The following is a 15,216-nucleotide window of genomic DNA, read 5'->3' on the forward strand; positions in this document are numbered from 1 at the left end:
AGTCCTACTGTGCGGGCCATAAGCAATGCCATAAACACACAGCCATACGCTATACCAGCGAAAGCTCAGTTTTGCTGGTGCAACTGGGCCTCTACTAAGGGCTTTTGGCAGCACTGCTGTCATCCGGGATTACACCTCCTCACACCCCTGACCAATAGAGCTAGGCCAGAAAACGTCTGTGGTATATGGATTGCAAATTTTATGGGGAAAATGTGTGGTTTAGAGTTTGGTGTATGGTGGGTGGAAAAGGAGATTGCCACGCCTGGGTTTTAAAGTCACTAAGCGCTGCATTATAACCCAACCACAGGCCATTTCTCAATAACTGTACTGGGACAGAATGGTCAGATATTCTGAATGATCATGAACCACGAGGAAACAATGATTACAGTTCCCCGCTCTCTGTGATCCTGGAAACCGAACTGCAATGAGGAAGAGAGATGGACAGGCTAGAAAAGCTGGCCTTTTCGGCAAAAGATTTGAGATGGTTAGAAAAGTGACTTGGCTCTGAAAGCATTTGTATTGCTCCTCGAAAGTGCTTCTAGCTCTGTCACCACAAGACACTGGAGCGTAGCTCAGGTGAGATGCAGGCTTCGGTGAAGCATTTTTTTTTCACATTTTTAGTTACTTAGACAATATTACTTTTATAAACCATTTCAACAAAAGCATAGGAATTGCTGTACCAGATCCAAACAATTGTCCACCTAGTCCGGTATCCTGTCTTGGACAGCGGCTGGTATTAGATGTTTCAGAGGAAGGTGAAAGAAATCCCCGTAAAGGATATTCTACCCATAGGGGAAACTTCTGAATACTAGTCAGTTAGTGGTTTGTTTACTGTATACAGCTTTCTTTAATTTAACCGGATATCTTGTTTGCTTTCTGGGCCACCCCAGTGTATTGAGCAGATGTTTTCACTGGGCTGTTTGTAATGACACCTTTGGTCTTTTTCCTGAATGGTTTCAGTTAATTTAGAACCCAGCAAAATGTCCAAGTAGTGAGAACTGCATCAGCCGTCACAAGAACTACATCTGCTAAAAATCATCATAACAACATTTTAGGTCAATATTTGCCACTTACTACCGGAACGTCCCCTTGTCTAAGTCTTTAATTGGTTGGACTAGCCCTGGATAAAGTAGCTAACAGAGATTTAGTGGTGTTTTAATAGAGGCCTCATTCCTGACTCACACCAGATTACTCTCAGGGGCTTATGAAGAGTGATGGCTGGAGCGGAACACAACCGTAGCCAATGGGGCAGAATAGGTGAGCTGTCACACTTTGTTTTTCTGCTTGTTAAATCTGAATGCTCTTAATTAGTTATCTTGCCTGTGAATGCCTGTGCGAACAATGAAGAAGAGATCAAGCTTGGGGAGAGGCTAAGAATACATGCTGCCCAAGCTGGGCTAAGCTAACTGGGTGTAGTCAACTGGGGCACTGTTTTGCTGTGAGAACTTGATTAAAAAAAAAAAATCCTTCTGTGAATAAAGAACATCACCTGTTTTCTCTTTGGATAAAGGGCAGGCCTGCCAGGTTGCTCACATCTGCATTAGCTGTGTCTGTGAATCAGCGAAGTGCTAGCATAGCACTATCCCATTAGGAGTTTGGCAGCTTTCCAGAACTAATGACATATTACTTGGCTGTTTTCCTTCCTAGGCTAAGCCCTCCCCCACCAGCCCAGCACCCATCCTTATGGATCACACCAGTAAAAGCCCCCAGACCATTAGCTAATTACTAGTAGCAGAAGCCTAGGCTGCCACCCGGGTGTAATTTGTAAAGCCACGTGTGTCAAAAAAGCCAAAAAATGGCTGAGAACTTAAAAGCTGGTCAGTAACAGAGAGCAAATCCCAGGGCTGATGAAACCCGGTGATAGTTTAAACAAAAAGAGTTCTCAGGCAGGCTTGCGGCTGCTTCCACCATTTCACACTGACTCAACAGACATTCTGGGCGTCAGAGTGGTGGTTGGGGTTACTGTGCATGCTGGCTGCGTTGATCTGTGTTGAGGGGGTTGTGCTGGGGCATTGGTGTTGATCTTTGCAGGTGGTGAATGAGGTGCGTGTGATGTGGGGAGGAACAGTGTGTGTTCAGGGTTATCATGTGGTGTTGTGTGGGTGGTTGTGTAGATTTGTGTGTGTGAGGCGGCTGTGCTGGAAGTTCTGTGTTGATTTGTGTGGGTGGCGGATGGACACACAGAATGGCAGTTGGGCCAAGTCAGTCACACTCTTTGTGCAGTCTCCCTCAACCAACCAATGAAACCGTTCCATAAAAATTAACTGTACGGTATGGGTGGGGATCTGCTGAGTCACCTCTGATATCACAGTGCTCCAGGACTCTTGGCGGGGCATAGAGACACGCCTTACTGCAGCTGTACACAGCATGGGGGTACATTGGTTAAGTCAAAATGGCAGAGAACTTAAAAATGGCCAGTACAGACCACACATCCCAGAGGTGATTGAACCCGGTGATAGATATTCTGAACAAAAAGAGCTCGCAGCCACGTTGCAGCTACTCCTGTGGCTTCACATGGAGACACACAGACAGAGCGGCAATCCTGGAATCTTACTGTCTAGATTCCTGTTTGTTATTTGTACTGTGGTAGCACCTAAGAGCACTAGTCAGACACCCCCCACCCCGCCCCACTGCACCAGGCGTGAGTCTTAAATTAGATTTCCCTCTAAATAATACTGTGCGTTGCCATCTTCATCTCAGGCAAAAATGAATTTTCATTCAGCTCTCTTCATGCACCCTCAAATTCAGCGTGCAAACAACAGCCCCCCAGATAGCACATTTATAAAAACAGCTGCCCAGAGGAGAAAGGTTTCTTGTTTTCTGGGCATTTTAAAGAGCCCTTTGCAGGGCAAATACATCAGACTTGGAGTCACTGGGGGAGAGGGCACCATTTCTGCAGATTACCTCTCCCTGCTTTTCTAATTCACTCACCAGGCCTTATCTTTCTATTAATCTTTAATAAACCTTTTGGTTAATTCCCCCAAAACATACATTCTACATGACAGCAGGGCAGCGTGTTAAAGCAGCCCTAGGATAGAAGGAAATGAGCAGGGGAGGAATCAAAAATAGGGGAAAAATTTGGGAATGTAAAAAAACAACCACACACTGGCAGCCAACAACCAGTAGGCAGGTGAGAGCAACAATGGCAAAGTACGATATGGGGGCTAGACAGTGTCTTTCAGGGCACTAATGCTCCTCTATTAGCTCCATTCTCTCTCTCTCTCTCCTCCCCATCATGGTTTCACTCTGACAGAAATGGGCAACCTGATTTCAAATGCAGAGACTCTGAAATGAGGAAAAGACTCTCCAGGCCGATAACAAGGATCCAGCTAGATTAAAAGCTAAATCCAATTTAACCCACCCCAGCAGAAACAGTAATTGAATTACACTGCCTCTAACTATGATAAATTTGGGGAGCCGGGGGGGCAGGAGGATTGCAAATACAAATAAACACAAAGAAGTATGTTGGAAGGAACTGCTAAATAAATGGATGCATTGTGACTCCTGCCCATCCCTACTCCCACAGGGCCTTTGCTAAGCTGCTGATTGCTTCTAAATCTCTACTGCCAATGTTAGGAACTGATTAAGCAGCTTACAAGGCAGTGGGGGCTAATAGCCTGGCCCACCAGGGAGACTGCCACTTCTGATTTAAGCAGCTTGTTATTTCACGGTTTGGTTATGAAAGAAGAGACAGCAGCAGGGCCTGAAAAGCCACGAAAGCAGTTTTATCCCTCAGATGACTGGCTTTTCTAAAAACGTGGAATTATTCCCATCCCACAACTGCACCAGCCCACAAACTACTTGTTGCCTCAGCTTTGGGTTTCTGCGTATTTGCTGCCACACAAAACTTGGATTCTCCCAACTCCCCTCAATTCTTATTGCCAAGCTAATTCTTGTCATTCCATCTGTCCCGTGCTGAAATACGGGTGCCGCATCACAGGCTATCCCTTCAGCTTGTTCAGCATAGACTGAAGCAAAGAAGTGTATTATTGGGACACATCTGGTTGAGTATCGATGGCTACAGTAACCCATGATGGCCTGATTTTAAGTCACGTGTCTGGTTAATTTCACGGTTGTTATTAATTTGTTGGATCTCAGAAGGTACACACGTTTTGTGTCACACCCAGGAGCCCCAGGCACTGAGCAGCTCACCATTATGTTAGGTGTTATGCAAACACAGAACAAAGAGACAATTCCTACCTCAAATCTATGCAAACATGACTAGTCCCACTAAGGGGTTAAACTCCCCGAGGGGTTACTCCTACATTTTAAAGCAATTTCCCCTTTCCTTCTAAGGCAAAGTGAACACAATGGAGTGAAATACCAAAACCCAATTGAAACATTATGGTGACCACGCTGAAGACAAAAAAGCAAGAAATGCAAAGTGAAAATGAGAAATGGGTTCATATGAAACACCCCAATTCAAAACACCCCTGGTGCTTTAACTGGTGCTCAGAATCCACCCCTGAATCCAGATTTTGAAAGCGGCTCCTGGGTAGAATTTTCAAAGATGCTGAATCTGTTCTCTATAGATAGTGTTTGTACCGGTATAACGATATCAGTTAGGGGTGTGATTTTGTGCTGCTGCGGTTATACCAGCAGAACGCCTAGTGTGGATGCAGTGACCCTGTTAAAGTGCGTTAGACAGGATAAAAAATTCATAAGGGATAAGCCATAAGGCAGCGTCCTCCTGCTTCAGGATGCAAATAATCCACTAGCTGGTGGAGCTAAGGAAAAGGTGTTCTCTTAGAAGGTGTTTGGTGGCATGTACTAACAAGGCCATAACTACGCTATGGGGGCTCTAGTGGCATAGCTACTGTATCTTAGCCCCACGGTGTAGATGCAGTCTACAGCGATGGAAGGGATTTTTCCTTTGCTGTAGGAACTCCACCTCCCCGAGCAATGGGAGCTAAGTGGATGGAAACATTCTTTTGCCAACCGAGCTGCGTCTACGGCTGGGGTTAGGTTGGCATAGCTACGTTGCTCAAGAGTGTGAGCAGCATAGCTGTGTAAACCTACATTTTAAGTGTAGATCAAGCCTAACACATCCAAAACTGTGGAGACCAGGCAGAGCAGTACTTTAAGCAGGTGTGAGTTGGAATCATAGAAAAATCATAGACGATTAGGGTTGGAAGAGACCTCAGGAGGTCATCTAGTCCAACCCCCTGCTCAAGACAGGACCAACACCAACTAAATCATCCCAGCCAGGGCTTTGTCAAGCCTGGCCTTAAAAACCTCTAAGGATGGAGATTCCACCATCTCCCTAGGTAACCCATTCCAGTGCTTCACCACCCTCCTAGTGAAATAATGTTTCCTAATATCCAACCTAAACCTCCCCCACTGCAGCTTGAGGCAATTGCTCCTTGTTCTGTCATCTGCCACGACTGAGAACAGCTGAACTCCATCCTCTTTGGAACCCCCCTTCAGGTAGTTGAAGGCTGATATCAAATCCCCCCTCACTCTTCTCTTCTGCAGACTAAACAAGCCCAGTTCCCTCAGCCTCTCTTCATAAGTCATTTGCCCCAGCCCCCTGATAATTTTTGCTGCCCTCCTCTGGACTCTCTCCAATTTGTCCACATCCTTTCTGTAGCGGGGGAGCCCAAAACTGGATGCAATGTGGCAAGTGTGGCCTCACCAGTGCCAAATAGAGAGGAATAATCACTTCCCTCGATCTGCTGGCAATGCTCCTACTAATGCAGCCCAATATGCCGTTAGCCTCCTTGGCAACAAGGGCACATTGCTGACTCATATCCAGCTTCTCATCCACTGCAATCCCCAGGTCCTTTTCTGCAGAACTGCTGCTTAGCCAGTCGGTCCCCAGCCTGTAGCGGTGCATAGGATTCTTCCGTCCTAAGTGCAGGACTCTGCACTTGTCCTTCTTGAACCTCATCAGATTTCTTTTGGCCCAATCCAAGTTGGCATTCAGGCTCCCCCTTCAGCTTCAATTAACACTACTCAGCAATGAGTGTAGACAGAGACCCTTGAGGAATGACTGGGGCAAGCTAACCAGGCTTTGTCTGGAGCTCCCCAGGGAGTTTAACCCCACACTCATTAATACTTTTGCTAACCTGTTAACACACCTCAATTTTCCAGTATAGGCCAGGCCAACATGGCATCTGCCCATAGCTACTCCACTTAGGTTTCCCCTCCATCTCTTCAATGATGTGTACACACTTCCTTTTGGTTACACAGCCACACACACCATCAAGACTAACTTAGGCCACGTCTACGCTTAAACTGCTACAGGGGCACAGGCAGCTGCGTTTTTGTAGCACTCACTACAGCCACGGGAAGAGTTTCCTGTTGTGCTGTCATTAATCCACCTCTCCCAGGGGAGGTAATTGATGGGTGGAAGAATTCCTAGCATTGCTTACTCTGGGGGTTAGGTCTGCGTAGCTATGGCTCTCAGGAGGGTGGATTTTTCACACCCCAGAGAGATGTAGCTGTGCCGATATATGTTTCCAGTGTAGACCAGCCCTTATTTTGTGTGGTCCAAACCCTGTTGTCTTGACTCAGGAAGAGGGAGTTTTCCTCGTATAAGGCTTGCAGAGACTTGTTCCTGGTTCCAGGATGCACACATGGGGCATAAACCTAGAACATCCCTGTATGTCAAGATTTTTATGCCAAATGACAAACCACTGAGAGATTAGGCTGTGTTGCTAGCTCCACCACAATTAATAGCTGGGGAAAGCGTGTCATTCTTGTAATCCACACAGGATGGGAAATTACTGGGCAAACAGAAGAAATGTACAATCAGCGGAAGAAACTTACCTGCTGTAGGTCTGCCAGGGAATACAGGTGGATCTGCTGAAGGAGGTACTCTCTGGGGAAGATTCTAAAAAGAGGGAAATAGATGTGAGTGGACATGGGCTTCTGAGAGACAGAAAGTTTCGCTGGAAAGTTCCCAAACCAGGAAGGTCTCCACATTCTTCAGCCATCACTGGGGAATTGTACATTCTCCTCCAAGGACTCTACACGGTAGTGATGTTCGATACAGTGGTAGTTAGGGGTTGGAGTTACGTTACTCTCCCAAGCATCAGCTGCTTTCACAGTATTCTTTTATTTGTCATCCTCACCTTCGCCCAGGGAAAGAATTAATACAGTGGGAGTCCCTGTCGTTTTCCTACAGCTGTCAGGGAAGCACATGCAATGATAGTTACAGAAGTAGAAACCTCATACTGTGGGCAGAAAAAGCCTTTCAAACAACGAGTTGGCTAATACAAAAATAAATCATTCAATGTTTCTGAGGCTTTGGTAATAAAGACCTGGTCTGCACTAAAAAGTCATTCTGGTATAACTATGTTGGCTAGGGGTGTGATTTTTTTTTTTTAACCACTAAAAGCCTCAGTGTGGACACAGTTATACTGGTATAAAGGTGATTTATGCTGGTTATAGTAATTATTCTTCCCTTATGGGAGTAGCTAACACCAGCATAACCAATATAATTGCATTCAACCTAGCAGGAGTTGTACTACTGAAATTATACTGGGTAGAGCGGTAAAACTTTCTAATGTAGACAAGGCCTTATTTTCAAATCAGACCAAATACACACTTCAAATGTCCCGTGCTAAAAATTAAAACTGAAAATCCCAAGTAGTACATTTGTGAAGCTACATTTTTATGAATCATACCTGAGCTCTGAACTAGTGGTATGGCTCTGCACTACCTTCCTAGGGATCTGGTATGATTTCTGGTCCTGGTCTCATACTTGGCCTTCTCCTAGAAGTCAGAAACAAGGAACGGGCAATCTATTAGGTGGGTCTCTCTCTCTGATACTGGGCACAGCACTACCACTGGACTACCAGGCCAGAACTGGGCAGGTCACCTATCAGTAAGCAGTCAAGGAAGCAGTGTTGCCTAGTGGCTATCAACCTGGACTGGGACTCAGGAGACCTGGGTTCTATTCTTGGCTCTGCCACTGGCCTGCTCGGTGACCTTGGGCAAATCACTTCACCCCTCAAGCTCCTCAGTTTCCCCAGCGATACAATATGGATCACCATACTGACCTTTCTAATGTGCTTTGAGATCTATGGATGAAAAGTGCTACGTAACAGCAGGTATTATTAACCAGGTAATCCATTCACCTGTGTCTTTGTGGCTACTTTTTGTTTCTCCATTTTGCAGTTTAGTTACATTACAGCGGGCATGGGGCTTGTCTACACAACAAGCTACTGCATGGCAAGCCAGGCTGTGAATCTGCAGCGCACCAGCTTGCAGCACAGTAATGTCCTGTATGGACACTGCTATGCAGCAGTGGAAGTCCTGGAGTGCGCTGGGTGAAATTGGGATCCAAATTCACACTTCGTCAATGGATAGGGGTGTGCAGAGATGGAGTTTTGGTTCAAGTCCATCTCTACTTTACAACAGACTTTCGTGGGTTTCATGCAGTGTTTCCCCTCTGGCGTTCGGGAAAGAGTGAAGACTGGTATCATCTGAGTAGGATCAAAGAGTTGCAAACAGTGGCCACTGCGGTCAGTGGATAAAGATTGAAATCATTTGACAGAGAAATAACCCTTCATACTCCTGCCTCATGTTGGGTGACTGAGGCTGGGAAATAAAGACCAAGCTCGTACTCCTGTGGATCACACCTTATTACATAGCGTTAGAAGAAAACAACCTTTGGCAAGTATCAGAGGGGTAGCCGTGTTAGTCTGGTTCTGTAGAAGCAGCAAAGAATCCTGTGGCACCTTATAGACTAACAGACGTTTTGCAGCATGAGCTTTCGTGGGTGAATACCCACTTCGTCGGATGCAAGTAGTGGAAATTTCCAGGGGCAGGTATATATAAGCAAGGTATATATATTTTGCTTCTTGCTTGCTTCTATATACCTGCCCCTGGAAATTTCCACTACTTGCATCCGAAGAAGTGGGTATTCACCCACGAAAGCTCATGCTGCAAAACGTCTGTTAGTCTATAAGGTGCCACAGGATTCTTTGCAACCTTTGGCAAGAATGGATCAATTGAGCTACCTAAATCTTGCCGTCTGGAAGGCAATGGGGCACAGAGAACTGGTGGAGATGACTGATGCACTTTTAAAGCAGGAGGTATTGCGAGAAATCAGAGAGGGTGAAACTCTCCATTCCACATGGGAGGTCCAGGAGCACTAGAGAGCTCCAGTGATTTAGTGGGAGCATGAAGGAAAAACAAGCTGCTGGACAAAGTCTTTCAAAAATGTTAAGGATACCGTGAACTACTCAAGAACATTATTTAGGAAAGGCAAATTTTCCTTACAAGGAACAAGATGTCAGCTAAGACCATCGACCCTTCTGTTACAGACCTGTGTCATGAAGTTAAGTCTTGTGAGTCTGAGCAGACAACAAATGGGCTAAGTGACTGAATTACTTATTGTAAGAAACAGACTTGACTTTGCGGCTATTTGCAGGGCTAGTGAAAGCTGTGCTTCTCACATGGAAATGGTAAGAAGCAGGGAGAGAACTGAAATGCATCTAGTTAAAAATACATACCAAGATAGACTGCAAAGGGAAACTAACGGCACATCAGATTGGCTTGCGATCAGCATGAAGGCAATCATAACAGAATGCAAAGGTGTCCTGGGCAAGGGATATACTCACAGGTGCCGACTCTGTGGGTGCTCTGGGGCTCCTCCCCTGAGCGTGCTGCGTCCCCGCTTCTCCTCCCAGGTTTGCCGCCGCGAAACAGCTGTTTTGCGGCATAACAAGCTGTGGGAGGAAGGGGGAGGAGCGGGAACGTGGCGCGCTCAGGGGAGGAGGCAGGGAAGAGGCGGGGCTGGGGCGGGGATTTGGGGAAGTGATCCAATAGGGGCAGGTAGGGGGTGGAGTTGGGGTGGGGACTTTGGGGAAGGGGTTGGAATGGGAGTGGTGGAGGAGGGGGCGGGGCAGGAGGGGGCGGGGCAGGGGTGGAGTCGGGGAGTGTGCACCCACTGGCGCCAGGAGAAGTTGGCGCCTATGGACATACTGAGTCAATCTTGCAATTAACATAACTATTTTGCAAAAGCGTCTTGCTTTCAGCACAAATTGCAAAGCAAATACAAAACCAAAAATACATCCATGGACCTGCAGCTGCAGGGCAGAGTGCTAATGATGATGAAGCAGAAAGAATTCTTGGTGGGGTCCATTAATAAATGTACAATGCAAGGTTCTACAACAGACTGGGGTGTGACGATGGAATGAAACGAACCAAAACAGCAATTAGAAACCCAAAGAAAATACATGTGAAAAGTATTCAGGGGCTGATAAGAACTTTAACAACAACATAAAATTCATTCGAAATTACACTGGAAGTCACTGAAGAGATTTTAGAAACAGGGATAAATATAGATCTGGACAATATTTTGTACCAACTGCAATTTCTGGACAAAATCAAGCCAAAAGACTGGAAATCAAAACATCAGTGAATCCAAAAAATAATAAAAGCTCCTCATTTAATTTTGCTCTATTGGTTCTCATAAACAGTTATTTTAGGCTGAGATTTTCCAAGATGCTTAAGAGAGGCTTGGATTAAAATTAATGGAAATTGAGGTATCCAAATTCCCTGGGCAGCTTTGAAATGTTTAGCCTCAATGTTTTGGACAAGTTGTAAAACCAAGGTTTTGACCATTTGTGGCTATTAAAGATTCCACAGAACTCTTCTCAAATAGGGATATGTCCTAGCTATATTTCAGCTGAAGGAATTACATTCTATCTACCTAATTCCTATCTTCAGTTTCATATGGATAGGGTATTCTTCACTTCCTGTCCTAAACTGTTGCACAGACGGGTGTGTTCATCTTACCAGAGATAAACACATTTCAGTTGTGGGCTAAGTAATCCCTGTATGTCCCTCTGCTACAGGTTAAGGGCCAGCCACAAAAAAGTTTTCCAAAAACTAAATCCAAAGAGAACACGGCACTTTGGACTTGTCCGTAGTAGATTTTAAAACTGATCCCTAAGAAATCAGGCCTAAGACATGAGCATTTTGAACCAGCTAACAACATTTCAGTCTAACTAGGATTTATTTTATTAACACATCCGACCCTATTCTTCTGATCACGCAGGCAGTCAGTCAACACAGTAATAACATTGGCAGGAACTGTATTGTGTGTTAAAGTCTTTACAGCATTGCTTCTGCTAAGAAATATAATTAGCTGGTGAAAGGTTGTATTTTTCAGGTTACTGAAAGTCAAGTCTGAAACTCCTATTAGACAGTAGTTGTCAATGACTGATATCAATGAGTATTCATAAGATCACTGAAGTACAGGCAACACTCTCGCACATGTGATAACAGACATGTAATAAAAACCAAAATGAAGACTAACTCCACTTACCAGTATGTCATTATTTAAGGTGACCTCAGCCAATAGAGGCCAAGATGACAGACATTCCTTTCCTGTTCCCATCTCTCTTTTTTGGATCATGTATTAGCCTGCAACTTACACTCCAAAATTAATGTGCTTACTGTTATGTGCCAGTGGCCAGTGTAGAGAGAAAGCAAAATATCACCCCTTCCTCCCAATTCCATCTTGAGTGAAAGAAGCTGGCAATGCCTTCCAGCTCTTAGGTAAGACTAAGACACACACACACACACACAACAATGCCATGAGCATGTGAAGAGGTGCTCAAGTGAGAGGAGCACTTATTTCCATTACCATAGAAACTGGGCCCTGGAAAAGCAAAGCTGGTCTGGTTTCATATTTGTCTGATCTCTCTATTGATGATAAAAAGTATTCTTGTTGAATCAGGATGGAGATGAACAGCTGAGCAGCCAAAGTCTGCATCTGCAGCAGCACCGCCAGCCGCATTAGAAAATGGTAGAACCTGAGCCTTTGAGGGGCCGAGAATGTCCGGTGTGGAGCGTGGGACACCCTCAAATCCCACCGAAGCCGAGAAGGGTTGAGGGTACTCCACCTGGGAGGCTGCAGCCTACGAAAGGGTTTAAAAGTAGGCGGCACAGTCCTTGCACTGGGCAGTTTTAAACAAATGTGCTGTGACCATGTCGGAGCTGAACTGGAGGCAGTTTCAAACACATGGTGCAGCACATGACAGCTCAAGGGAGATCTAACAGTGGGGCTGCACTACATCCATTCGGCAAATTGTTTAAATTTGGACTGTGAAACAACTTTCCAAAATGCTTTAGTTTATTAAACTGTCTTGTCTGACATGTCACTCCCTCTTTGCTCAGGTGCTAGGGGGCTCCACAATTCAAACAAGGCAAAACCAACACCATCCTTATTAAAATGCAAGCACTGAAAACAAACAGATGCGGTTTTAATACAAATAGAAGGGTGGGTGAAGAGTGAGTGGGGAAGAATAAAATATAGGGTCAACACGGATCATGTTCATAAACTAAAATTTTGAAATAAAAGACTCAATCTTAAGAAGTCCACCATCAACTCGAAAAATCACACTTCTCCCTCAAAACGGAGCACCTTGTATAGAGACAACCCATAACGGCTGACATGGTTATACCTAAAAAACATTAGTGAAAAGGATCTGCATTAGCTATTAGCCAGGACAGGCAGGGATGGTGTCCCCAGCCTCTGTTTGCCAGAAGCTGAGAATGGGCAACAGGGGATGGATCACTTGATAATTACCTGTTCTGTTCATTCCCTCTGTGGCACCTGGCACTGGCCACTGTCGGAAGACAGGATACTGGGCTAGATGGACCTTTGGTCTAACCCAGTATGGCTGTTCTTATGTACATTTTAAACTGAATGACAAATTAATTCCTTTTTGAGTGTTAGTAGCTGGACTTTGTATTGCACATTATTGGGAAAATGTGGCTCCTCCTCCTGTGGAATTGCGGTATAGTAAAGTATGGACTGCCCTTGTAATGAAAAAGCTTTCACACCAAGTACACATAGGACAGGTATTTCGAAATGTGGTCACCCTTTTTAGAGTACTCAGAAGAGAAGGGTTCTGCAGCCAGCAAGCCAGAATCTTTAGCTAAGTTCTTTGAATATTTACCTGATCCTGAACAAGTAATAAGTACTGTACAACAGAGCATGTTAAAATTGTATTGCAACTTTGCATTAATAAAAAACAGTGATAGATGTTTGCTTTGGGTATGTAACAGTGCTTTGGGTATAGTCTGTTTCATTGCTCCTGTGTGGAGTCGCTTATGTCTCAGTCCTGCAAAGACTGAAGCATGGGCTTGGATCTTTGCAAGTTCAGCGCTCATATTTTCTCCCTTGATGTAAAGCTTCTTTATAAACATAAAAAATGGGAGTGGTAAAAACACTTATAAAATTATGGTGACAGGAATATCAAAATATTCAGGTCATCCCACTTTAAAGGGCGCTCTACAGGAATTTTTAAAGAAGTAATCAATTAAAAAACATTTCAAATCAATCGTGCCCTTCTCAGTCACCTTTCAAAAGTGGGGAGACCAGAATAGAGATGGGGAGACAGATGGCAAATTCCACACCGGCACGTCCTGGGGCTCACTGCAGCAAAGACCTGATCTCCTGCTGCCTCAGGATCTGCCACTGGGATACCTGAAAGGCAAGTGGTATCTGAGTGCAGCAGCACACTAAAAGCTTGTCCTGTGCTTTTAGGTAATTTGGAGACACCACTCAGTCTCATCTACACTGCAAGATGGAACTGTGTTTTTACCTGCACCAGAGGACGGCTGTGTTGTAACCGGATTGTCAGTCATGGTTAAGCTTGTGGTGTACCACGTAAGTTCAATGCTAACAAGTCTTTTAGATTTGCCACTTCCCGGGAACAATGAAATCAGAAGTCCTCCTGGTTCCAAAGTCTCCACGGTGTTTTACCATAATGTGCTTGAAACAAGGCGAATCTTAGGAGACATTAACTCCAACTGAAGGGAAGACTTTAGCATTCTGTGCAGTCTTCTAAGTTTCCCAACTGGTGATGGGTTGTTGTTTTTTTTTACAATGCTATGTAATCTGCAGAGCAACAGTCATGCAAGACATTTCATCCCTGCCCTTGGTGTGATCTTATCTGGTAAGTATCTGCCCAAACAAAAGTTTATCTTGTAATGTCCTTCTGGAAATAGAATCACTGATAAGTTTTTGCTTTTTGCATTTAGGCAAAGTTGCTGTGTTTGTAGCCAGGGTGCTTTGTTAGCTGTAAGTAATCGCTCTGCATTTAAAGTCTGTTTATCATCAGCTCCAGTAATTTTTCTCCAATGGGTTAAATACCCTGACAGCTCTGCTAAAGCTACAGCAAATTAATCTGCCCCAACCTGACACTCTAGCTGAAGTACAAATGTGATAAGCAGAGCAAACTCTTCTTTTCACACTGCAATCAAAAGAAATCAAGTTAGGTGGCAGATGAGCACAATCAAGCCCTTTTGTACCAAAAAAGCCTGCTAAGCCAGAAAAAAACAGATTGGCATCACTATTTCATGTGCCAGCCAGCAGTGTCTTGTTTGACCAGGTTTAGAATGTTTTGACCTAATGGGCTTGTGATGAGGAGTGGGAGAGGAAGCAGAGAGGAGGATTAAGAGGAAAAAGTGTGATTCCTAGATCCTATTTTTCCTACTAAATGCTTGCAAATCCTTAAAATGTGAGAATAATAGTGGGTTGGGGGAAAAAAAAAGTTTTAACATGATGCAAGGTAGATCTTATTCTATTCTCAATCATACTGTGTCACATTTTTCAGTAGTCTTATTTAACCTGAACAATTACAGGAGAGTTTAAGTTAATTTCCACTCATCCCAAATATGCATGCAGGATAAAGGACTGCATTAGGCTTCCAAGCAGACACACGGGGTCTTTTTGCTAGATTTTATGTCACAATTCATCTGGAGTGCAATTTGTCAATAAAATTAAGGTACAGATTAAGGAAAGTGTGGTGTTTTTCCCTGTTGACAACTCTTGTGATTCTATTGTGAGTCTTTAGCTACGTGGTGTTCTTCTGAAACTCCAGCTCCAGCAGTCATGTTATTAAGGGAGAAGCTCGACTTAAATGAAAGTCTGTGAGAAAAGCTGGTCAATGTGAACCTTGAAGACTTAGAAAGCAAAAGGTGAATTAAGTCCCATGTTTATTATTTAAATCTCATGATTTTTAAGCCAGTCTCATGATTTGGGGGGACTGACTCATGGTTATTGAATTCTAGAGGTTGTCCATACTGGTGCATGTAAGCAGCTTCGCGCATACCACCTACAAGTACGTTGTCTAATTATCTTTTAGAAACCACCAAACCCTGGATATCTTTCATAGGTAAGGATGGTTAGATGTATTTCAAAATATGTCGGTGTAAGCTGTGGATTGGCCTACCAATCCATTACAT

General features: G+C 44.4%; 1 protein-coding gene across 2 annotated transcripts in view; it reads right to left on the reverse strand.

Moving 5' to 3' along the window:
- The window catches only part of PLEKHM3 (pleckstrin homology domain containing M3), a 150,243-nt gene that overhangs the window by 47,869 nt on the left and 87,158 nt on the right, over positions 1-15,216 (reverse strand). For both annotated transcript variants that reach the window (XM_045033046.1, XM_045033045.1), the window contains exon 6: positions 6,772-6,835. In XM_045033046.1, the coding sequence (XP_044888981.1) occupies positions 6,772-6,835 (64 nt within the window). The remainder of the gene's footprint in view (positions 1-6,771; positions 6,836-15,216) is intronic.

This window comes from Mauremys mutica, chromosome 10, assembly GCF_020497125.1.
Source record: "Mauremys mutica isolate MM-2020 ecotype Southern chromosome 10, ASM2049712v1, whole genome shotgun sequence".
Classification (NCBI taxonomy): Eukaryota; Metazoa; Chordata; order Testudines; family Geoemydidae; genus Mauremys; species Mauremys mutica.